Source organism: Pelodiscus sinensis, chromosome 26, assembly GCF_049634645.1.
Source record: "Pelodiscus sinensis isolate JC-2024 chromosome 26, ASM4963464v1, whole genome shotgun sequence".
Lineage (NCBI taxonomy): Eukaryota > Metazoa > Chordata > Testudines > Trionychidae > Pelodiscus > Pelodiscus sinensis.
The window spans coordinates 1,592,580-1,615,203 of record NC_134736.1 but is presented as its reverse complement, the minus strand read 5'-3'; the positions used below and the strand labels follow the sequence as shown (position 1 = coordinate 1,615,203).

At 56.8% G+C, this 22,624-nt stretch overlaps 1 protein-coding gene across 2 annotated transcripts in view; it reads right to left on the bottom strand.

The window, feature by feature from the left end:
- Nucleotides 1-22,624, bottom strand: part of DSCAML1 (DS cell adhesion molecule like 1) — a 261,125-nt gene that overhangs the window by 23,559 nt on the left and 214,942 nt on the right. For both annotated transcript variants that reach the window (XM_075909312.1, XM_075909311.1), the window contains exons 20-24: nt 13,213-13,352; nt 3,430-3,583; nt 3,027-3,144; nt 2,624-2,787; nt 1,656-1,754 (exon numbers count right to left, since the gene is read on the bottom strand). In XM_075909312.1, the coding sequence (XP_075765427.1) occupies nt 1,656-1,754; nt 2,624-2,787; nt 3,027-3,144; nt 3,430-3,583; nt 13,213-13,352 (675 nt within the window). The remainder of the gene's footprint in view (nt 1-1,655; nt 1,755-2,623; nt 2,788-3,026; nt 3,145-3,429; nt 3,584-13,212; nt 13,353-22,624) is intronic.

Below are 22,624 nucleotides of genomic sequence, written 5' to 3'. Positions count from 1 at the left end.
CCAGGGGCCCGTCCAGGGCCCAGAGGAAGCTGGCAGCACCCCGGCCTCTGCACCGAGGGCTCCCCAGCTACCACGCAAGGCCGAGCGCTTGCTGGGAAGGAGCCCCGATGCCGACGGCCCGCCCGCAAACACGAGCTAATTCCGTGCACGAGACTCCGACCTCTGCAGGGGGCACGGCATGCTGGCACGTTTCCAAAGTGCCGTGGCCCCTGCAAACCGCCAGTGGCACACAGCAATCACGGCCACACAGCACAGCGTGAGCCAAGCTGGGGGCGCACAGAGACCCTGCCACGCTTCTCCCTCCTTGCCCTCAACAGCCAGGCCGTACAACTCTGCCATGCTGCCACTTCCAGCTCATCCCCGTCAGGTGGCACTGTCTCCCCCTGCAAAGCCGACACCACGGACCTCCGCGGAAGGCAGAGCCCCAGACGGGGCATTAAAACAGGCCACGGGCTCCTGTGCGGAAGGCTCACGCCACGATGCGCCGGGACAAGACACCCACCGGTCGTTAATTATTTATTTTTATAGGCAGCCTGTTTTTAATATTTCTAATCCAATTATAACCAAATTTATCAACGGAGTCCATTGAAGTGAAAGGCTGCTGGCTGGGGAGATTTGCTTGTAATTACTTTCATGCTTTTAATTAATTGTAAGTGAGGTCTCTGTTCCCCCCAACCCCGTCTGCAGCTGCTTCAACACAGAATTCATTAGATGAATCAGAGCAGAAAGGAGGGTTCGGGAAGCCAGGAAATTCCTCGCGCTCTCCAGCAGCGTGAGCTCTGCTGGGGAAGGGAGCGGAGGCAGGAGATGACCCTGCTCACGGTCCGGGCAGCTACAAGAGCTCTCCTAGGCAGCCAGAAAGAGCAATTAGAGGTTTGGCTTTTCTAGCCACTTCACTCCCAGGATCTTGTCAAAACACTTCACAGGCCGTTCACCTGAGACTTGCAGCCCGTCACCCTCCTGGGCGAGGGGAGCCAGGCACAGACCAAGCCATCCGCTCGCCTGGCGCCGGCAGCAACGGGTGGAAGGAAGAGCCAGGAGTCCAGGCTCCCACTTCTTAGCCCTAAGCCACGGACGAAGGCTCCTTCTCAGAGCCGGGAACAGCGCACGAGAGTCCTGACCCTCCGTTCCCAGCACTCAGCGGGGGCCGCTCCCTCTTCCCAGCCTGCTGCCTGCCCCAGACGCAGCCTTTTACATCTGCGCTGTACCCGGAAGGCTCTGGGCTTTGTGTGTGGTGGGCAGGCAGCACAAATGACACAGCATCTCCAGCCACAACAGACAGGCCAGCACGGGGCCACGCCAGAGTCTCCTGGGCCAAGGGCACACGCCAGGGCACAGACTCAGCATTAACCTCAGAAGGCCGTGGGGCTCTCCAGGAGCTAAGCCCTAGCGTGCTAGCATCCGGAGCGTCAGAGCCGCTAGCCCGTCCTTGCTCGAGGCCTGGTGCCTCCAGCTGGCATTGCTGCCCCAGAGGCAAAGCAAACCCAGGGGCTCACACGCGGCAGGCCACCCCCGCGCCTCTCAGCAGACACAGCCCTTCCTGGGAAAGGCGTGCAGAGTCCCCAGGATTCCTGCCACGTCCTCTCCTCCTTGGAAAAGGGGATCTCAGCACTGAGCAGCACAGCCCTGCGTCTGCCCAGCCTCTCCCGCCTCACCTCGGATGGAGCTGCCGCCGTTGTCCCCAGGAATCCAGGCCAGCGTGATGGACGAAGCGGAGGTTTTAGAGACCGTCAAGCGCGGCTGGTCGGGTGGGACTAGATCGAACAAACAGCACGAAGTCACTGAGGGCATCGCACCCTGGAACCGGAGTCAGGCCTCTGCACCTTTGTGGAGTTCCTTTCCAATACACGCCCCATGCCCACGTGCCCAGGACGGCTCCCTAGCCTGTCACCCAGCCAGGAAGAGACGCAGCTTCCCAGCTTCACCGGCGTGGAGACAGCGGAATGGCTGGAACCCCGAGCTTCAGGATTTAGGGCCGGCTTACAAAACCCAACGTGGAGGGAGATATTTGCACGAGAGGATTTTTTTTGTAAATTCTGCATCAATCAGCCTTTCTGGACGTCCCCCCGGCAACCCAGACACAGCCCTGGCGTAATGCACAAGGCCTGAGAGTAAGCTGGGCCTGGAACAGAAACCAACACAATCCCGTCTCTCCTCCCTGCTGCAGAGCGAGCATCACTAGCCCCCGGCCAGCTAGCCCCCCGCCTCCTGGCTTCCGTCGCATGGGGCACTGGGCTGCTCTCTGCTCTCACCGGCATCAGTCACAGCGTCCAGGGCAGCCCCTCGGCCGGACGCCCCAGTAACGAGAGCAGGACCAGCCGACAGGCGCATCGCCCGGCGCCACTCGCCAGCCCGTGGGCAAAACTCACCCAAGTGTAAAACAAAACCCGACTGGTGGCAAAGCGCCAATGGCTTCGGAGAAACCTGCAGGTGAGGTCGGGGCTAATCACATTGCTCCACCAGTCAGCCCCCAGCTCTGCCTGCCGCAGGAGCAGCCCCAGAGGCCGAGACGTGTCTGCAGAAAATCCCTGTCTGGCCATTTCCAGCAACAAGCAGATGGGTCGCGAAGGGCCACGTGGGCGAGGGCAGAGCAGGCCAGGCAGGGTACCCGGCTGACCCTTACCTTGCACCAGCAGGTTGATGATGATGGTATCAAAGCCCCAGGTGTTGGTGGCGGTGCAGGTGTAATACCCAGAATCCTCTGCTTTCACCGAGCGCAGGACCAGTGTGCCGTTGGCCTGGATCATCCGGTGTCCATCCACGGCCACGGGAATGGCAGAATCCTCGCTGCAAGGGACAAGGCAGGCCGGCAGCTCATCAGCGGGAAGCCCTGCCCCAGCCTCCCGGCAGCGAGACGCTCCTGGCGCCTGGGACGCAGGCAGCCCGCAGGGGCGCCCCCCCACCCTGCCATTCCACTGACCAAGGGCCAGGCAGCACCTGCAAACGAAAGATCAGCCCTTCCGGGAAGGAGGGAGCTTTTCCCTCCTGCCAGCGCCCAGAGAGGGGGAAAGGGAGGCGCTCGTTACCTGTCCTTCGTCCATCTGATGGCCGGGGCCGGCTCCCCCACCGAATTGCACGGCAGCCTCACGTCCTTCATCCAAGGGGTGGTGACGGTGCCGCCGAAGGAGATGATCTTGGCCGGGGCTGCGGGGAGCAGGGAAGGTCAGCTGGGCTGGACGAGCCGCGCGGCCAGAGCCTGCCTATCCCACCAGCCCGCTGACGTGGCAGGACCCGCGCCGGGCAGCGAGCAGAAGGAGCAGCCAGCGCATGGTGAGGGGCTGGCGGCAGCGAGTCTGGGTGACCAGGGGCCAACCCGGAGCCTGGCCCCGGAGGGCACAGTGGGCTCCCCAGCCGCTACTCTGAGCTACATCCCAGTGGCAGATGCCCCCAGACGGCTCCCCAGAGCCCCTCCCATCTGCCCCTCCGCACCTTTCCCAGCAGGCTCAATGGTGACCGTTTCGCTGACGTTGCCGCGCCCCGCCGAGGTGACGGCCGCCACCCACAGCATGTACTGCTGCCCGCGGTTGAGGTGGGCAATGCGGTAGAAGAGCTGCTCCGGGCTGGTCTCGTACTCGCTGGGGGCCTGGCGGGGGGAAGAAGGGGAGGCCGCTAGTTAACCCCCCTTCACGTGCCTCTTCTGGCCCAGGCAGCCTCCCCCCTCCCACCCCAGCTCGGCTACTGCAACAGGCCTGGATTATCCTCGCACGACAGCCACCATCTCGGCCGCCAGAGGCCACATGGCTCAACGCGGGAGCTTGTTACTGAGCATCTCCCGGGACAACCTGTCGCAGGCCCAACCTCTCCCTGGGGAGGACAATTGCCAGGGGGTTTCCCAAAGGCCGTGGTGGGGCAGTTGTCTGTAGATTATTCCTGGCCCATGGCGCTATGCGCTGTATGCCCACAGGACGAAGAGACTGTGCCTGCTCCTGCCCAGGCTGTGCCACCCGCATCGCCCACAACTCCTGACCAGTAACGTCCTGTCTACCGCAGAGTCCAAATCCCGCCTTTGCACCTCCCCTGGTGGGGCACCCCTGGCTTCTCCAGCCCTTTGAGGTACCCGACGGCCCTATGGCCCAACTAACAGCGGAGCTGTGGGGCTGGCGTTCCCCCCGCCTGGGGCAGTGGGTTTGGCCGCTGGGCGGCAGCTGCTCCTGAGGACGTTCAGTAAAAGTCAACACTCGGTGGTCCAGCCCCTCTCCTCAACGTCTCGTCCCCCCAAGGAGGGAGGGCTGGAGCAGGCGGGCTGGAGAGACATGGGGTGCGTGGGGGTGGCTGTGCTCTGGGAACACCAGACCTCTTACTCGTAGAGCTCACGATTTGTATTGAAAGGGAAGGTGGAGACCTAAATCTGCAACCCCCCAACCACATCCCCACCCTTCAGACAGGGTCCATCAGCCCCAGGAGGTGCAAGGACAGAGATGAGAGAGCCGCCCCCTGCTCCCACAGCAAGGGGAGAACACTCGGAACAGCTCGCTCTCTGCGTTGGCTTGCTTGGCTCTCGCTTCGGAAGCTAATTCAGCTCTGCCTGGCATCTCTCAATGCCAGTGTAAACCGGCTGGTGGTGTAATTTCTCCAGGGAGCCCAGCTCTGAGCCTCAGGAACAGATGGCAGCAACGGTGTGATGTGTTCCAGCGATGTCACGCTTCCGAGGGCCCCCGGTCCCTCCTGCCGCTCTACAGCACGAGCAGGACAGGAGCCCAGGACGGCCCCATCAAAGCCCCACAACAATTTGCAGCCAAAACCACTGACGCCGTGTTACGGGCCCCTCCACCGCCCCTGCACCGCTCTTTGGCTGCCTGCCACCCTGCACTGCACCGGGCCCCTCCTCACTCACCTCTCTGCACAGCACAAACCCTGGAGCCCAGAGACAGGTTTATTTAATAAAATCCGGGGGAGGGGGGCTCCCAAAGACAGGCCATGCCCCCAACAAGCTGCCCCCATGCAGCCCTAAGTGCCCCCTCTCGTTTTGCACTAGCCCCGCTCCCACACAGAGAAGAAGTTGGAGCCGTGCCAGGTTTCCAGTTGTTCTCTCCCAGGCAAAAGGCAGCGCAGCCGCCACGGGACACGAGAGAGCCACTGGATAGAGCCGCTTTCCGGAGCTTGCGCTGCGGAACCGAGGGCGACTCGGGGCAAGAGGCATTTCTGACACTCCGGAGAGGGAGGAGGAGCTGAGAGAAAGGGATTTGCTTGGCTGCCCCTTGGTTGCACCTAGCCTAGCAGCGCCCACGAGATCGGGGCCCACGGCGCTAGGTGCTGTACGAACAGCGCGGAGGGAGTCATTGCCGCAAAGAGCATCCAGCCTAAGAAATAGACAAGCCGAAGGGCGGGGCGGGGCGGACCTGGGCAGAGCTGCGATTGGAAGCCAAGCATTCTGGCTGCGAGAGCAACGCCTTCTCGACTGGGCTGTGCTCTCTCCCTCTCCAGTGCTCCCTGATGGAGAACAGCGGAGACGCTGCCCGGGCAGCGGCCAGACGGGGGAGCAGAGATCTCTGCGGCGGGAAGGCGGCAGCTGTGAACCTGTGCTTGGACAATGCAGCCAGCACGTTGCTCCCTGCAGGGACGACCAGGCCTCCCCCCGGGGAACCCGGCAGGCAAAGGCTACCAGAGATCTCCAGCCGCCTGCGAACACTAGTCCTGGGCCCAGCGAAACCCTCAGCCGCTACCACTCAGGCCCTCCGCCTCACAGAAGCCACATGCCTCTGAGGCCGGGGCCAGAGAGAAAGCGCTGGCGCTCACACCGCGAGGGCGGCGTCCCGGGTGGGAGTGAGCCAGGTGAGGGCGCAGGGAAAGCCATGGGCTCTGGGGCAGCCAACGAGCAGGGACTGGCACAGACTCCCTGTGCCAGAGGGGCGGGGTGCCAGGCTGGGACAGGAGGCACCTCCAAGGGCCATTGCTCCTCCCTAGGGGCCTGGAAACGCTGCCCCCCAGCTGTCAAACAACCAGGAGCCACCCGCCTAGCCCATCGCTGAGCTGTCGATGGCTGCCCCAACACTAGGAAAGGGATGGACTGTGGGGCAGGGAATCCCAGGAGGGCTCCAGTCCATGGGATGGAGAAGTTGTGTATATATTATACACACTCACGTGCACACACACAGTGGCTCATATGGAAACACACTTACGTGTGCATGTGTATAACCCCCCCCATTCATTCCACAGAATAGAGACTTGATCACATCTACACACACACTTACATACGTGTGTTTGTACATATACACAACATGCAGTGTATATATGCTACGATATATGTAAATATATCCACCGTACAGCTACAGCTATATAAATATTATATTGTATGCATAATTTTTTAACCAAATGACAGTTTTGACATGATGCCAAGAAAACAATATCAGATCCCAGAGGTTTTACCAGTTGCTTTGATGAAAAGATTATGTTGCCCTGGAAACCAGAGGCTCAGATATTGAAATGAATTTGAGAAGGAGCTTTTGATAAGCACTAGTGTGCAGACCTCCTGTCAACCTCTCCCCTTGTGATGGAGGGATGGGACCCTACTTAATTTTTATTTTAATTTCGGTCAGCTGCTGGGATGAGAGATGTCTCCTGAATTTGCCCTTCTGAAATGGCGTAGGGCCCGGGGCGGGAGGAAGGGTGGAAGGTAATAAACAGATGGCGAGATGATGAGCCAATGCAAATCGTACACAAATTGATAAGAGGGGTGTGAGTGCCCACGCCGGGCATGGAGCTAAATGAAACCCACCTCCAGCCACACCACTGGGCTCTGCTGCTAATATTTTTTCTTGGTCAATTAAACCTCTTCCCCAGTCTCTGCAGCAGTGACCCCCAGCTCTGGGTCCTGCTGCGGGGACGTCTGCTCCAGCAAAGCAGCCGCTTTGTTTCAGACTCGCTGCTTTTCCTTCCCCTGCCATCAGGCTAGAAATGGAAATGGGGCCAGGCTCCCACCTCCTCTTGGGAGCTGGCAGGAGATCACCTGGCACAGCTGGGCCCAGCCTGGGTGCGGGGAGGGGCCCACAGGGCATGTGCTTGCAATGCAATACAGCAGCCCACCGCCATGCTGCAGAGCACCCCAGCACCCAGCACCAGGGTGACCAGAGGAGATTCAGGGCAGAGCAATAGCAGTTCAGGGACACAGGGAGTCTGTGGGGTGGGGAAAGAGCCAATGCCGCAGGGCCCAGAGCTCAGGGTCCAAACTGAATAAAAGGGCACTGAGGTGGCACATCGGGCACCCCCCGACCCTGCAACCCGACTGCAGCAAGATGAGACTCTGCCAGCCAGTAGTATAGAGAGGGGTTATTGCTCCTCCAGGATACAGCCCAGCACAGACGGGACGTGGTTTCAGGAGTCAGGGCCAGGATGCCTCAGACCCCTTGGATTAGGGGGTTCTTTGTCATCACTAGACCCTCAGCCCAGGCTGCTTCCTTCATGTTCCCCAGCCAGCAACTGCCCCTTCCCCCGAAACCTCCCTTCCTTTGTTCCCTGCCTGCCCTCAATCGGTCGGACAGGTTGGGTCTTTTTGCCTAGGTGACTTAAGGCAGCCGTCCTGCTGGGCAGAGCTACAGGTACCGGCCAGCAGGGGTCACCCCCAGCCCACACAGCCACCAGTGGCTGCGGCCTGCCCACCCCATCACAGGCACACGCAGCCTTGCCTCTAATGGCTGCTTGGCACCTGGACAAACCCAGCCACTGACACACGGGCACTGGCGTGAGGCTTCCACATTCAAACATTTTGCTTTAGGCTGGGATTTCCCAAGGGAGGCAGGGGCCCAGCCACCACCTAGGAGATCTGGGCACCAATTCCCCTCCGTTTCTTTTGGAGTCCCAGCCGGAGTGTACCCCCAGGAGAGCATTTGGCTAAAATACAGCTGGAGGGGGGGGGCATGAGAGCTGAGCCGACACTGGCTCCTTCCTTACTGGAGAGCAGGTCAGATGAAGGTCAGCTGCTTAGAAGAGCTTCTGATAATGGTGCAAGAACCCCCCCCCCCATGCACCTGGGGATACTCTTCTGTGGTGCTCCAGGGGCTTGTCTACATGGGGCGTTATTCCTGATCCACTCCCGGTGCAGATTCTCTCAGTCCAGAATACGAGTGCGCACACAGGCAGTTAAGGAGGAATAGCTAGTCTGCATCGACCTCACCATCCAAATCAGCTTCCTGGTGTGGACAAGCCCTACGACAGGGCAGAAAGCTAGCTTAGGAGACTTCACTTTGTCCGAAAGGGGTGGAAAGTCAGAAGGAAGAGAAGCGTGTGTAACCAGGAGGAAGTAGAGCAAAGACATTTTAGGTCAGGTCTCAGTACCTTCCAGCAGGCAGAGTGATCAGTTTATGCAACAGTGTCCCCTATGGACACGGAGAGAGGGGCAATGGCGTCATTTGAGGGGGGCTATGTGTGACGGCGCGTTGGGGGTCCCCCGTCTCCTGCACCCCCGAAATGGTACGAACAGACTCCACCAGCCAGTAGAATAGAGGTGGTTTATTGCTTCTTCAGGATACAGCACAGCACAGATGTCATCAGGTTCCAGGGCAGGCCTAGGATGACTCAGCCCCCCTTGATATGGGGCAGGGGTCTTGGCTTTTAAACCCCCCAGCCTTTGCTGAGGCTGCTTCCTCCATGCTCCCAGACAGAAACTAACTCACTCTCCTCCAGCCCTGCCCCCCAGCCAGGGCAGCATTCACCTTCCTTTGTTCCTCTCCATGGGGGTCAGCTGGTCGGACAGGTTGAGAGACCCTCTTTGCATAATGACCCATCCCTGTCCTGCTGGGCTGTGGTACCAGTGGCAGCCAGTGGGGTTACCACAGACCCATAGAAACCAGCAAGTTCCCCCCCACTACGTCACACTATGCCCCCCCAGATTTGAACCCCTGGATTTCATACTTACAGTCTGCTTAAAGCAGAGTGCCCTGGGCTCCAGAGGCAGTTCTTAAGTGCAACAGAGCTTGAGCTGCCTGCAGCTTTGCCTTTGGGGCGGGGAGTTTGTTATAAACAGAGGGAGGCAGGTGTTTAAGAATAACAAGACTGGTCATTCAAGTAAGTGAAGGAACTTTAGATCATCGTGAAAATATTGCCAGGTACTTAAAAGATGGGGGGTAGGGGGAAGAGTAGCAATGAGTGTTGTGCAGCTGGGTTTGCTGTTAAATTTATCAATCTTCCTGAAAACGGGGTAAAAAGTGAGGTGACAAAATTTGCAGATACTACAAAATGACTCAACTTAGTTAAGTCCAAAGCTGGCCGCAAAGCGCTAGAGAGAGATCTCACAAAACAGGCAACACGAGGGCAGGTGGAAGTCAGTGTTGATAAGTGCAAAGTAAAGTACTTGGGAAAATATAACGCCAACTAGATATACAAAAATGATGGGTCTAAATTAGCTGTTACCACTCAAGAAAGATCTTGGAATCATTGTGGATTGTTCCCTGGAAACATCCGCTCAATGTGCAGTGGCCAACTAAAAACTTAACTCCCCCCCCAAAGAACCCAAAAGATTGGGAATCATTAGAAAAGAAATAGATAATAAGACAGAAAATATCCCATTGCCTCTATATGGTACGCCCAAATCTTGAATACTGTCTGCAGATTTGGTCACCCCATCTAAAAAAAGATCTATTAGATTTGGAAAAGACCCAGAGAAGGGCAACAGAAATGATCAGGGATAAGGAACAGCTTCCATAGGAGGAGAAATTAACAAGACTTTTCAGCTTGGAAAAATATGAGTAAAAGATGGGGGAGAGACATTAGAGGTCTAGAAAATCATGAATGGAAAAATGGAACAAATAAATGTTAGTTATTCCTTTGCTAACATCACACAAGCAGCTCACTCAATTACATTTATAGGCAGCAGATTTAACAAACTATTTATTTACAGTCAACCTATGGAACGCTTTGCTGGGAGATGTTCCCAGCTAGCCAGAGCTGCGATCCTCCAATACCTGTGGAGGTGCAGGTAAACATCGCGGCAGCGGCCCACCAGGGACGAACCCCACGGGCTGCCGGTTCTTTTATTGCCCCACCCCTGCACTAGACGGCACTCCACTTCCAGAGCTGAGCTAGACAGAGCTCATGAGTCCTGAGAGTCGCCCTCTCTGCAGTTAGGAAGAACGTATATTAAATTGTTGAGGCTAACCACTGTCACTGAAGTGACTTGCTAGACAATGTCAGAACGTTAATATTAGAGCGGAGTGGGTCTAATGTTTATTTACATTTTATTTCTTTTATGTAGGAATTAGATCGGGGTGAGGAACCTTTTATGGGTCGGGGGCCCCTGAAAAACCCCACCCCACCCCACCTCACTGACATGGCAGGAGGAAGCAGAAAGACACTCCCCCACCTTCCCTTGCACAGCAGAACCGGGGGGGGGGGGGGGGGAGGCTAGTAGATTTTGTTGGGGAAGCCTCCATGTAGCGTTTTGCTGCACCAGCCGAGAGCAGGAGGAGCAGCAGCGTGTGGAGCTACTTCCTCCCCCTGCCCCAGACAGAGCTCATGGGTCTGGATTCCCTGACTTCAGCCCATGAGGTTCAGGGCTCTGCCCTCCACAACAGGCACCCAGCGCTGGTGCTCCAGCCCCATGGGGGGAGAGGTGTGGGGCTGGAGCAGCACTGTGGGCTCCCCAATGCTGGGGGGCTGCGGGGAGCCCAGAGCCTCAGGGGCTGGCTCCAGACAAGCTGGGGGCTGGATCTGGCCCCTGAGCCTTAGGTTCCCCACCCCTGAATTAGACACAGGGCGCCTGTCAGCTAATTGCTAAGTTACCTGCCAAAAAACTAGAGTTGTGTGTGTGTGTGTGTGTGTGTGTGTGTGTGTGTGTGTGTGTGTGTGTGTGTGAGACAGTGGGGGGTACCTTGCTGGTTGCTATGCTGGGCAGTGGGTTGTGAGTGACCTCCACTGGCTGCTGTCTGCAGCACGGCCCAGCAGGGCAGGGGATGAGTCATTATGCAAGGGGGCTTCGAACCTGTCTGACCAGTGATCTCCCAGGGAGCGGAACAATGGGAAGAAGGGGAGTGGAGCCCTGGCTGGGGGCAGGGCTGGAAGTGAGGGAGTTAGGTTTCTGGCTGGTATCATGGAGAAAGCAGCCTAGGCAACGGGCTGGGATTTAGGGGCCCAGGCTCCCCCATCTCAAGGGGGGCTGAGGCATCTTAGGCCTGCCCTGGAACCAGATTACATCTGTGCTGTGCTGTATCCTGGAGCAGCAATAAACTCCCTCTGTTCTACTGGCTGGTGGAGTCTGTTCGTGCCACTACGGGGGTGCAGGAGACAGGAAAACCCCAATACACCGTCACAGTGTGTGTGTGTGTGTGTGTGTGTGTGTGTGTGTGTGTGTGTGTGAGAGAGTGTGTAGGGCGAGTGTGAGAGTGTGTGTGTAGGGCGAGTGAGAGACTGGGTGTAGGGCGAGTGTGAGAGTGTGAGTGTGAGTGTGAGTGTGAGTGTAAGCATGCGTACGCGTGTGTAGGGCAAACAGAATCGGTCTCCTCCCTTTTGCTGCTTGGCTTGCACTGAGCATGCTCAGTAACACTGCTGAAGCTGCTGTCCTGTTTTCCCCTTCCCACCCCCATGCTCTGGGCCCCCCCTTCAGAGCATGCACAGGTCGCCCCCCTCCCCTCAAACTGAAAGGACGGAGAAACCCCCAGCCCACGCACAGCGAGAACCAGTCCCACACGGAGCCAGTGGGATGGATCCCTCCGGACCAGCCGGGCTATCGCCTCTGATTTGTGAGGTGCGGCATCGCGTTCTGTGCTTTCCTGGGCTATTGTCACGCTGCCCGACACGGCCTCCCTTACACACACCTGCAGCTGGAACGCTGCTCAGATATTTACTTCCGAGAGGTTTGTAAACAACCGAACACGAAAATCTATAAAACATGAGCCCGCTAAGCAGCTTGCTTCAGACAGACTCGGGCATGGGAGATGAGGTGGAAGTGTCTGCAGGTAGCGCAGACCTGGGGGGAATTGGTACCAGACACAAGGAGCCTGAATTTTCCATGGGCTGGGGCAGGGCGTCCTTCAGCTCTGCCCATTTCAGAATAGTCAGCAGCCTGGAAAGCAGAGTCGGAACGGGGGTAACAGGATCGGGGCAGAGCTGGAGAGGGAGGAACAGGGATCTCGGGAATAAAGCAGATGCCACGTGCCAGGGCTGATGGGCAGCTAGCGTAGCCCCTGTCTGCTGTGCACCTGGCTCTCTGCTCAGCCTCACAGTCCTACCGAGGACTAGCACCCCCCTGAGTGACCGTGCTCTTTCGCCCTCCCTCACACATGGGCACTGCCCCCTTTCTTTCTGCCCACTGCAAGCAGACAAGGGCTCCTGGCTAGCCAGGGCGCTCAACCCAAGACACCAGGGCCCGTGGAAGGAGTCACCTAAGCAGAATAAACAAACGACGGCCGCCACTCCGGAGAATTCCCCAGGACAAATAACGCCCCGCCCCACCAGAAGCTGTGCTGCAGCATCAGCATCGCTGTGACTCTCCCACGGGGCCTCCATGCCTGCAGTCCGCACGGACCGGGGAACAGAGCAGGCGCCATCTTAAAATGTATCTTCTGACTTGGCTGCTTCTTAAAAGCACAAACGATCCCTCCCACCGGCGCGGAGTGAGCCCCCGACCCACGGACCTGCCAGGAAGAAATGCACAAGCGGAGGGGTGTCTGGGACAGAATCCACCCCGCTACAGAAATACACGAATCCACCATACAAACAACTGATGAACTTTCCTAGGCAGGGCAGTGGGCGTCTGCCCTCGCCGCTAAGGTGCCTTTAGATTACGAGCATCGGGAATGGCAGGGCCAGATGAGCCAGAGGCAATACATGCAAAATGCTAGAGAAACGTTGTGTCCCCTTCTCCGGGATGGTCCATAGAGGATAACAGCCCACTACTCCTAGCTGCTAACGGAGTTACTCCTGCAGCTCAAGTGGTAGGTTCTCGTGCGCTGGTTTGACTCGAGGGAGGCAGGTTCTTAAATGGGCCAGGAGACAGGCAGGGTGTGAGAAGGGGCCCTGGCATTCCCACCGTCACTTCTACTTGACCCATTAGCTCGTGTAGCTGTGGGGCCCGCAGGTGCTCTCTGACCCCTTGCGCTCTGCGCTGAATGCTTCCCAGCTCCCTCCGATGGCAAGCCCAGCGTGCCTGTTTGCCACATCCGGTGCCGTGCTGCCAGGCAGCCCCAGGTGGGTGCACACTAAGGATGGGGGGCCAGGGCGGGGGCTTACTCCCTCACTGCCGAGCACTTGCCCAACCACCCACCTCCCTCGCGTCCCGCTCACCGGCTGGCCGGACCCGGGGCTGGAGCAGAAGATGGTGTACTTCCGGATGATCCCGTTCGGCTTCGCCGGAGGAAGCCAGGACACGACCACGCTGCTGGCAGAAGAGGGGACAGCTTTGATCCCAGCGGGGGGGCCTGGAACTGAGGGAGAAAGAGAGATCAGCTGAGACACGACCCGTTGAGCAAAGCCGGCCAGGAGCAGGGTGCGGATTCCTTCTCCCGGGGGGGAGGAGCCAGAGCTCTCCCTGCACCCCAGTGCCTGCAGGCAGCCACAGCCTTGGGAGTCTTGCTCTCAGCGCAGTGCCTTAAACTGGGCAGTCAGCGCTGCCGAAAGTGTCTTTGAATCCTGCCCTGGTGGGGGTGGGGAGCAGACGTCATCTTGGCACAGGACCCCTCCGGGTGCACGACATGGAGGACAGCTGTTCTGGAGGCTGCACGTACCTCCCCTGCCACGGGGCCGAACCGTCCACCTCCCATCCCAATGAGGGCAGATGCTGAGTCAGCCAGTCCGGTGGTGGACAAATCCATTCTGCTTGTCCCTTTGGGCTCAGCGCTGGAAGGCCCCGGGTTGGGGCTTTCCCAGAACCACAGAAATGCTGGATCGGAAGGGACTTGGATAGGCCACCTGGTCCTTCCTGGCACTGAGGCAGGAGCAAGGTGGCGGGGAGGCTGCAACCTGCCTTGGCAGCCCATGCCAGAGCCTAACGGCCTCAGCGGTAAAACGCTTTTCGTAATATTTCACCAAGTTCCTCCTTGGTGTAGCTTAAGCCCGTTGGCTCTCGTCCTGCCTTCCGTGGGCATGGAGAACAATTGATCCCCGGGCTCCTTATAACAGCCCTTAGCATAGTTCAAGACTCGTCGGGTCTTCGCTCAAGTCTCAACATGCCCAGTTTTTAACCTTTCCTGGCAGGTCAGGTTTCCTAAGCATTGTGTCGCGTCTGTGGCTCTTCTCCTGTGCGCCTGTGTTCAGCCCAGACTGAGACAGGCGCCTGACGCTGTAGTTTGGTTCAAATGCATCCTCGTCGCTGGTGCCCTCTCGCGGCACAAGAACACGGGCGGCATTCAGGCTGTGACGCCTGACAGTTCTGCGGTCTGACATCGTGCGGGGTCTGAGGCCTCGTGTGAAAATCTATTTCCCCGGGGGGTCATTTCAAGGTGGGGTCACAGGCACGATGCTACAGCTTGTCTGGCAGCTCATTTCTGCCCCGCGGGGCAGCTGAAATACCCCTGAGACACAGGCCCCACAAGCCCTCCCTCCCACCTCCAGTGCAAGGACACTACCCGGCCCAGGATCACAAAGCACTTTCCAAACCACAGCCAGCCCCCTCAAACACGGGTCACGCGCAGGGCGTGCCCGAGCTTTGCAGAGGGGCGGATGAGAGAGTGAGCTAGCAGTGGAGCCTAAGAATCGCAGCTGCGGGCTCCTTGCTGGGGTCACTGGGCCCCCAGCCCTATGGCTAGGGCAAGGGGAGCGGAGGCGGCCCCTCCTGCATCTCTCCCCACAGACCTTTCTTTGCAAGATGCTGGGTCTACTCGTGTGCAGGCTCCAGCCTGGGAGAGGACAGAAACCACGTAGCCACCTCTAACCGAGGGCAGCCCCTGCGCTTGGCCAAGCCGGAGGCAGGAGAGTTCATTCCAGCGCACGCTCGTAGTTAGAAGCCGTGATTGGCTTTTAATGTCTGTCTCCTTAATCCACTAACATGCCCGACTGGCTTATCCTTGCGCTACCCTAATGTGCCTGCCCAGCATCTGGTGCTTTCCGAAGACAGGCAGCCGAGGGAGCCAGGGCCCCTGTCTCCTGTTCCCTGCCCAAGGACAGCGCGGTCCCAGGAACACACTCCAACTAGGTAATGGAATTAAAGTAGGCCAGGCAGACATGTAAATATTTAAATAACCAGAGCTTTTAAAAAAAGTGTTTATTTCGCCAAGTGCTAATGGCTTTGGCAGCAGGGGGCTGGGCTTGGGTTATTTTTACTGCACTGTTTCGTATGCGTCCAAATCTCCCCCACAACCCAAAGCACAGACCTCTCCAGACCCTAGAACCCTAGAATCCCAGGGCTGGCAGAGCCCTCAGGAGTCACCAAGTCCAGCCCCCTGCCCAAGGCAGGACCAACCCAACTAAATCAACCCAGCCAGGGCTTTGTCAAGCTGGGACTGAAACACCTCTAGGGATGGAGACTCCACCACCTCTCTAGGGAACCCAGCCCAGTGCTTCCCCATCCTCCTAGGGAAATAGTTTTCCCTAATATCCAAACTAGACCTCCCCCACTGTAACTTGAGCCCATTGCTCCTTGTTCTGCCATCTGCCCCCACTGAGAACAGCCTCTCTCCAGCCTCTTTGGAACCCCCTTCAGGAAGTTGAAGGCTGCTCTCAAATCTACTTCTTGAGTCTCACACTTCCCTCCCTATAGACACTTGCCATCACCCTTCTCCCTCTGCCTCACGCCCCCAGCAGGCAACGCTCTCCCGTGTTAATGCTGGAGACAGCCATTTCTGGCCTCTGCTTCTTCAGCTCGTATCCTGTCAAAACCCCCTCTTTCCCCCTTCGCCTGCTTCTTATAACGGCGCCTCTTCTCTCTGCACCCCCTGGCTCACAACCCTGTCTTCCTTACGCCTCAACCTCCTCAGATGCCCTTCAGCTCATAACAAACAAGAACTACAGGTCGCCCAATGAAACTAATAGGCAGCAGGTTTAAAACAAACAAAAGGAAGCATTTCTTCATCCAATGCACATTTAACCTGTGGAACTCCTCACCAGAGGATGTTGTGAAGGCCAGGACTTTAACAGGGTTCAAAAAAGAGCTAGATAAATCCATGGAGGGCAGGTCCATCAATGGCTGTTAGCCAGGATGGGCAGGGATGTCCCTAGCCTGTCTGCTAGAAGCTGGGAATGGGTGATAGGATGTGATTATGACCTGTTCTGTTCATTCCCTCTGGCGCTGGCCACTGTCAGAAGACAGGATACTGGGCTAGATGGACTTTTGGTCTGAGCCAGTTCTCATGTTCATCTAGCTGGGTTCTCTTCCTCTGACGGGAAGGAGGACTGGTCACCAGCAGGGCAGGGCTGCCTCTCTCAGCTCCATGGGGTTAGATGCTCAGATTGAAGTGCACTATATCTGCATAACTAACAAACATATGCTTGTCCAGAGAGCCCCTGACAGATTTCAGCCTGCAGGAATCTAAAGCTGTAAGGAGCAACTTGGCACCACATCAGCCAGTAAACTGATTGCCCACTGAGCTGAAAATGTAGACGTATCAACTGCAGAAAGGACCATGCAGGATCAGCAACAAAAGTCTGGTTTTTGATCAACACGACCCTAGCAAGTGCTGTGCCGCCCCAGGCCCAGAGCTGCAACCCCTCCTGCACTTGTACAGCACCACGGATCCCAAAATGCATTCCAACCCTACACAAAGGGCACCGCTGAAATGCAGCCACATCTGGGATGAGGGTGACAGCTGGCTGGCTAAGCAGCAGATTGTAGAAGAGAGAAGGCTGGGGGAAGGGATAGGTCTCTAAGGACTTCCGAGGCAAACTCCTGCCTCTCGCAGAAAGAGCAGCAGGACCTGCCAGAGATGGTCTTTAGGCAAGCCCCACACTGCAGGGGCTCACTGCTATCTGCTGCCAATTGCAGGATCACTGGACAGAGGTACAAGCAGGGAGATTAGAGGCCTCCATGGAGTGAAGGGCTGGGCCCTGCTGTCATTTACCAGAGGCACAGGGAGTTCACACCAGGCAGTCCAGTGAGTCCCCGGACCCATTGCCTCCTGCATGCCAAGACTCTCAGCATGGCAGGGAGGATCATGCACATACAAAAGAGCCAAGCCTGGGCAAAGCAGCTAAGTGCAGGAGGATTCCTGAGACTGCTGCACTCAGTAGCAAAGTTCCAACTGGATCCATCGCGCCCTCTGTGATGGCGTGTCGGGGTTCCCCCCCGGTCCTGCAGCCCCGTAGCAGCAAGAACAGGCTCCGCCAGTCAGTGGCGTAGAGAGGGGTTATTGCTTCTCCAGGGTACAGCACAGACGTCATGTGGCTAGAGGAGTCAAGGCCAGGATGCCTCAGACCCCGAGGTTAGGGGGTCCATCGCCCCCCTCCCCCTAGACCCTCAGATCTCAGCTTAGGTTGTTCCTCCATGTTTTCCAGCCAGCAACTGCCCCTTCCCCCGCACACTCCCTTCCTTAGTTCCCTGGCTGCCCTCAACCGGTCTGACCAGTTGGGTCTTTGTCTAGTGACGTAGGCAGCCCACCTGCTGGGCAGTGCTCACAGGCAGAGGCCAGTGTCATCCACAGTGCAACCACAGCGACCAGCAAGGTACTGACACTACACCACATGTGGGTGAGTCAGTGGGAACCACACATCACAGCGCAGGGGGGCACCGGGGTACAGAGCAGACAGCCCCCCACCCCAGGTACAGACACCTCCTCTCTCCACTAACATTCCTGAGCCAAACCCTGCTCCTGTCCACGTGTTTAGACTAAAGACGCCTCCCATGACAGCAGTAATGTAGGAAACTGCATTGCCTGGCTCCCAACCCCTCAGCCACGGAGGTCCTAACATTCAGAGCTGCACCCAGATTTCTTGATTTAGTCCTAAGTAGAACTGTCAAACGAGTAAACAGAATAGCAATTAACTGTGAGATTAGAAGAATTGTCTCAATTAATGCTGGTTTAATCGCTCTGTTCAGAACAGAATACCAATCTACATTTCTTATAAATCTTTTGGATGGTTTTCCTCCACTCTCAGGTCCACTGATTTCGGTTACAACACAACGTGAAGTAAGCAAGTGTTCACTTTATATTAGTTTTATTACAAATACCAGAAGAGCTACACGGCGACGTTGCTCGAGTCTGTAACTCAATTAGTTTCTGTTTTTCAGAAAATGAAACGAGAACGTCCCAGCTTCATTTGAATAATTCCTCGGGGTGAGGGATGCAGTGCACAGGCCGCCCTGGGGAGAGAACCACCCCAGTCCTCTCTCACGGCAGCGCCTTGGGGCCAGATGAGAAGCGCCTCTCCATGGCCGCTGTAGTTCCCACAGGCACAGCCAAGGGAGAGGTGCATGTCTCCCGGATGGGGCAGTCCAGGTTCATCTGCCCCCTGCACTCCCCAGCCAGAGTGAGGAGAGTGCAGCAAACTCTGCCCCTCCTTTATCAAGGAGCGAGGGGGAAAACCCAGCAACGTTCCTTGGGGGGGGGGGGGAGCTCCAGGCCCCCTGCCCTCTCTAAAGAGCTTCCTAGATTGGGAATCCACACGCTAGACTGACTGAGGCGCAAAAGCCCCCCGGCTGGCACACGCTGACAGGGCAGAGGTGCAGGGCAGGAAAGCCAGGGGAGGTGACTGGCTCTGACAGGGCGAGGGGGCCAGATGGCGGAGCTGACAGGGCAGGTGGCATGAGGCAGGAAAACAGAGATGAATTGGGCTGACGGGCAGGAGGCCGTGGGCCGGAGGTGTCTCCAGTTGACAGGGCCAGGCACTGGGTGGGGAATCCAACCTGGGTGAGCTGAGCTGACGTGACAGGGTAGAGCACTGGGCAGGAAAACCAGTGGGGGTGGCCAGCGCTGACAGGGCAGGCAGTCATGGTGGGAGAAGCCTGGAGGTGGGGCCAGCCGATGAGCAGGAAAAGCAGGGCAGCGGGTTGTGCTGACAGCGCAGGAGGGGCAGGAAACCAATGAAGTGGGCTGAGCTGACAGGGCAGGTGGCACGAGGCAGGAAAACAGAGATGAATTGGGCTGACGGGCAGGAGGCCGTGGGCGGGAAAACCACTGAGGCGGCTGAGGAAAGCCCAGAGGTGGCTTGTGCACACTGGGCAGAAGGGGCCGGGTGCGAGAAAACGGAGGTGGCTGGCGCTGACAGGGCGGAGGGTGGGAAAACAGCTGGAGGCAGGTACGGGTGACAGGCAGGAGGCCCAGGGCGGGAAATCTCCGAGGCAGGTTGCCTGGACTCGTCTGAAATAACTGACGGGGAAAATGACTGAAGTGGCTTGTGCTGACAAGGAAGCAGGGCCCGGCTGGGAGAAACTGGGGCGAGGGTCATGCTGGCTGGACAGGGGGCTTGGATGGCAAAATCACTGCAGAGGGTTGTGCTGGCCAGAAAGAGGGCCCCTGTGGGGGAAGGAATAATGAGGAGGGCTGAGCTGATGAGGAATTGTACTGGGGCTAGGTGATTCTGCCAACGCAGGAGAAGTGAGATAGAAACCGTGGGAGATCGCGCACACAGCGCAGAGGGGTAGGACACAGTGTAGAGGAGAATTTTATATGGAATACACTTGGGAAAAAAGAATGGAGGCATGACAAAAACTACTGGGCAGGAAACTACTAAAGCACTTTACAATGACTGAGAAAGGTCCGAAGTGGGAGGTACGTGTGCAGACTTGAATTAACTGGGCAAAAGGATATTAGGCAAGAAACCTCAGAGCATTGAGGAAGAAAAAAAAAGAAGTGATTAGTTCTATTGCAAGAGCTCAGGCTTGCTTGACAAAGATGAGCTGAAACATAGGAGAGGGGGAGACATCAGAAAGCAGTTATACGCCACAATTACACTCAAAGAACAGAGTCAAAAAACCCTCCCTCCCCTCTCTGACTTTCTCTCTTTCTAGCAGCTCAGGACCAATTGCACAAGAGGACACATGCAAGAAGGAAACTGCTGCAAAAGTGAAGAAAAAGTCACCGGAAAAAGATGCGCACGCCCCCTCCCCCGCCTCTGGACCGATGGCTTGGCCTCGCCACCTCCCAGGTCTTATTCCTCTTTCGTTTAAACTAGCGGAGCCTTTTTGTGCCTGTGGCTGAAGGACGCTGCCCCCCCTCCCCACTGAAAGGGGCCCCTGAAGCAGAGTGAAGCGTCTATTTGAGTAGACTCTGGAAATTCCTCAAGTGCCATTTTGTCTTCTCTTTCTGGAGATTTGAAGGGAACTTTTATCTGGGACCCATCCAGCGTCCCGGGACATGGCGTGGGGAAGGGGCAGCTTTACGAGGATTCACCCCTTTTCTCAACACCGCCCGAGTCTCGCCACACTGTCGAAAGGCAGCGCAGTTTAATTGTCCACGTAGGCAGCGTGGGGGGAGCTGGCTGGTGAGAAACTGAGGAGGTATCTCTAACTCCATGCGGCTCCCACCCTGGAGCTGAGGGCAGCAGGCCAGCTAGGAGCTCTGGGATTCCTGGCTCTCCTGTCTCTGCCAGCCCAAGAGTTAATGTACTTCCTTCCCACTGCGATGACTATACAACGTGGGTTTGCCTACAGGCCATGGGGTTGCAGCTGTGTGGCAGGGGGACTATCTGGGGCAAGGCTGTCTCCCTCCGTCCCAGGGAGGGGACAACTCCTATAAATTGGAGGCCAAACTCTGCTCTCCCTGACCCCCGTATGAAGTGACAGTCCCTCCACTGGCTGTCTGGGAGCAAGCAGGTGAGCACAGTGCGCTGATCTGTGCATTACACTTCCCTCGTCAGAGATGGAGGCACCAGAATGGCAGGGTGAGCAGCACCTCCTCTCCAGAGCTCCATAGTGGATCCTCAGGCAATAGCCTGGCACGGGCGCTATGCATCCCAGCACTCGGCCGTTTGCTTACGCCTGGGTTCAGGAGGGTGCCTCCCTCGATAGCTAGCAGGAAGGAGCAGCCGCAGCTGCCCCGGCTCCTGCCCCAGTGGTAAGCAGCCAGCAGGGACAGATAGGTTGCAGCAGAAGCGCCCGATTGGCTTTGGCAGTTGGCTTGCCCTGAAGCCCAAGAGCTGTAGCAGCTCAATGCAACATGCCCATGGATTCTCTGTCTCCCTGAACCCCTCACTGCACTCCCTGCTTCTGCCCTGAACCCAGCCAAGACCCTGCCCGGCTCGCCGCCTTGTCCCAGTCCTGTCCCAGCCTCACTCCTGCCGCAGAACGAGCCTTGCTCCTGCTCTCTTCCCTGCCTCCAGGGAATGTGGTTCCAACCCTTGGCTCTGATTCCTGGCTGCAATGCATTCTTGAGCCTTAGCTCAAGCATTTGGACTCTAACTACTAGACATGACTGCCCACAACCCCCTCTTCTGACAGCGGCATAGCTGAATGTTTCAGCAATGCCACCATCTGATCCTGTTTGAACCCCCAGGAGCTCAGCCTGTGATACCTTGTGGCAAGGAGCTCTGCATGTTACTCTTGCACTGTGCAAAGAAGTGCTTCTGTTTCCGTTACAAATTTCTTCCCTTTGGCTGTGTCTAGACTGGCCAGTTTTTCCAGAAAATCAGCTGCTTTTCCAGAAAAACTTGCCAACTGTCTACACTGGCCACTTGAATTTCCGCAAAAACGCTGACTTCCTACTGTAAGAAATCAGTGCTTCTTGCGGAAATACTATGCTGCTCCTGTTCAGGCAAAAGTCCCTTTTGCGCAAAAGGGCCGGTGTAGACAGCTCAGATTTGTTTTCCACAAAAAAGCCCCGATCGCGAAAATGGCGATCGAGTCTTTTTTGCACAAAAGCGCGTCTAGATTGGCACGGACGCTTTTCCGCAAAAAGTGCTTGTGTGGAAAAGCGTCCTGCCAATCTAGACGCTCTGTTCCGAAAATGCTTTTAACAGAAAACTTTTCTGTTAAAAGCATTTCTGGAAAATCATGCCAGTCTAGACGCAGCCTTTCAGTTTTAATAAATACCCTATTGCCTTTCTATTAGGAAAAAGGGTGAACAGAAGTTTCTGGTGTACACCACTTCTATCTCGTCTCTCTGAACTGATCAAAGATCTCTGGGTGCCAGTTATTTCCATCTCAAACATTTCTGTCTGCACTTTATGCATGGTGAGATAGGGCGACTAGAACAGGACACAGTACTCCAAACCCACCGTTTCCTAAGACGTAGGTTTCAGTGTCAACTTCTACCCATTTCTTATGCATCCAAAAATTGTATCTTTTTCTATTCAGATAAGAAGGGTGGATGTGGATCCATGCATCTGTACACACACTCACACTCACACTCACACTCTGGTTTTGGTATGTGTACCTACCTGGGAGGAGGCACACCCTTTCTCTAACAGAGCTGGGCTCACACAGCACTAACTAGACTAGCCTGGAAGGTTTGCTCTGCTGGAATGGAGGAAGCTGAAAGAGGAAAGTCTATTGCAGGAAGGCTGGTGGCTGCGGAGACAGACCAGCCTAGACTCAAGTGGTTCCCAATCTTTTCCAGATGGGGACCCATTCTGACAATTCAGGAAGACTTGGTGACCCAGGGCAATTCAAAAAAATGTGTGAATGGCTCCTGGGGAGACACCTGGGGACCCACAACCCATATTTGGGTCCCAACCCATCGGTTGGGAAACCCTGGGGAGGAAGACAGCCCTTACTGCGCCTGAGACTACTTGGAGCACATATCAGGTGGGATGGTGATAGAGATGCAGCCGTGTTAGTCTGGTGCAGCTGAAACAAAAGACAGGACTATGTAGCACTTTAAAGACTAACAAG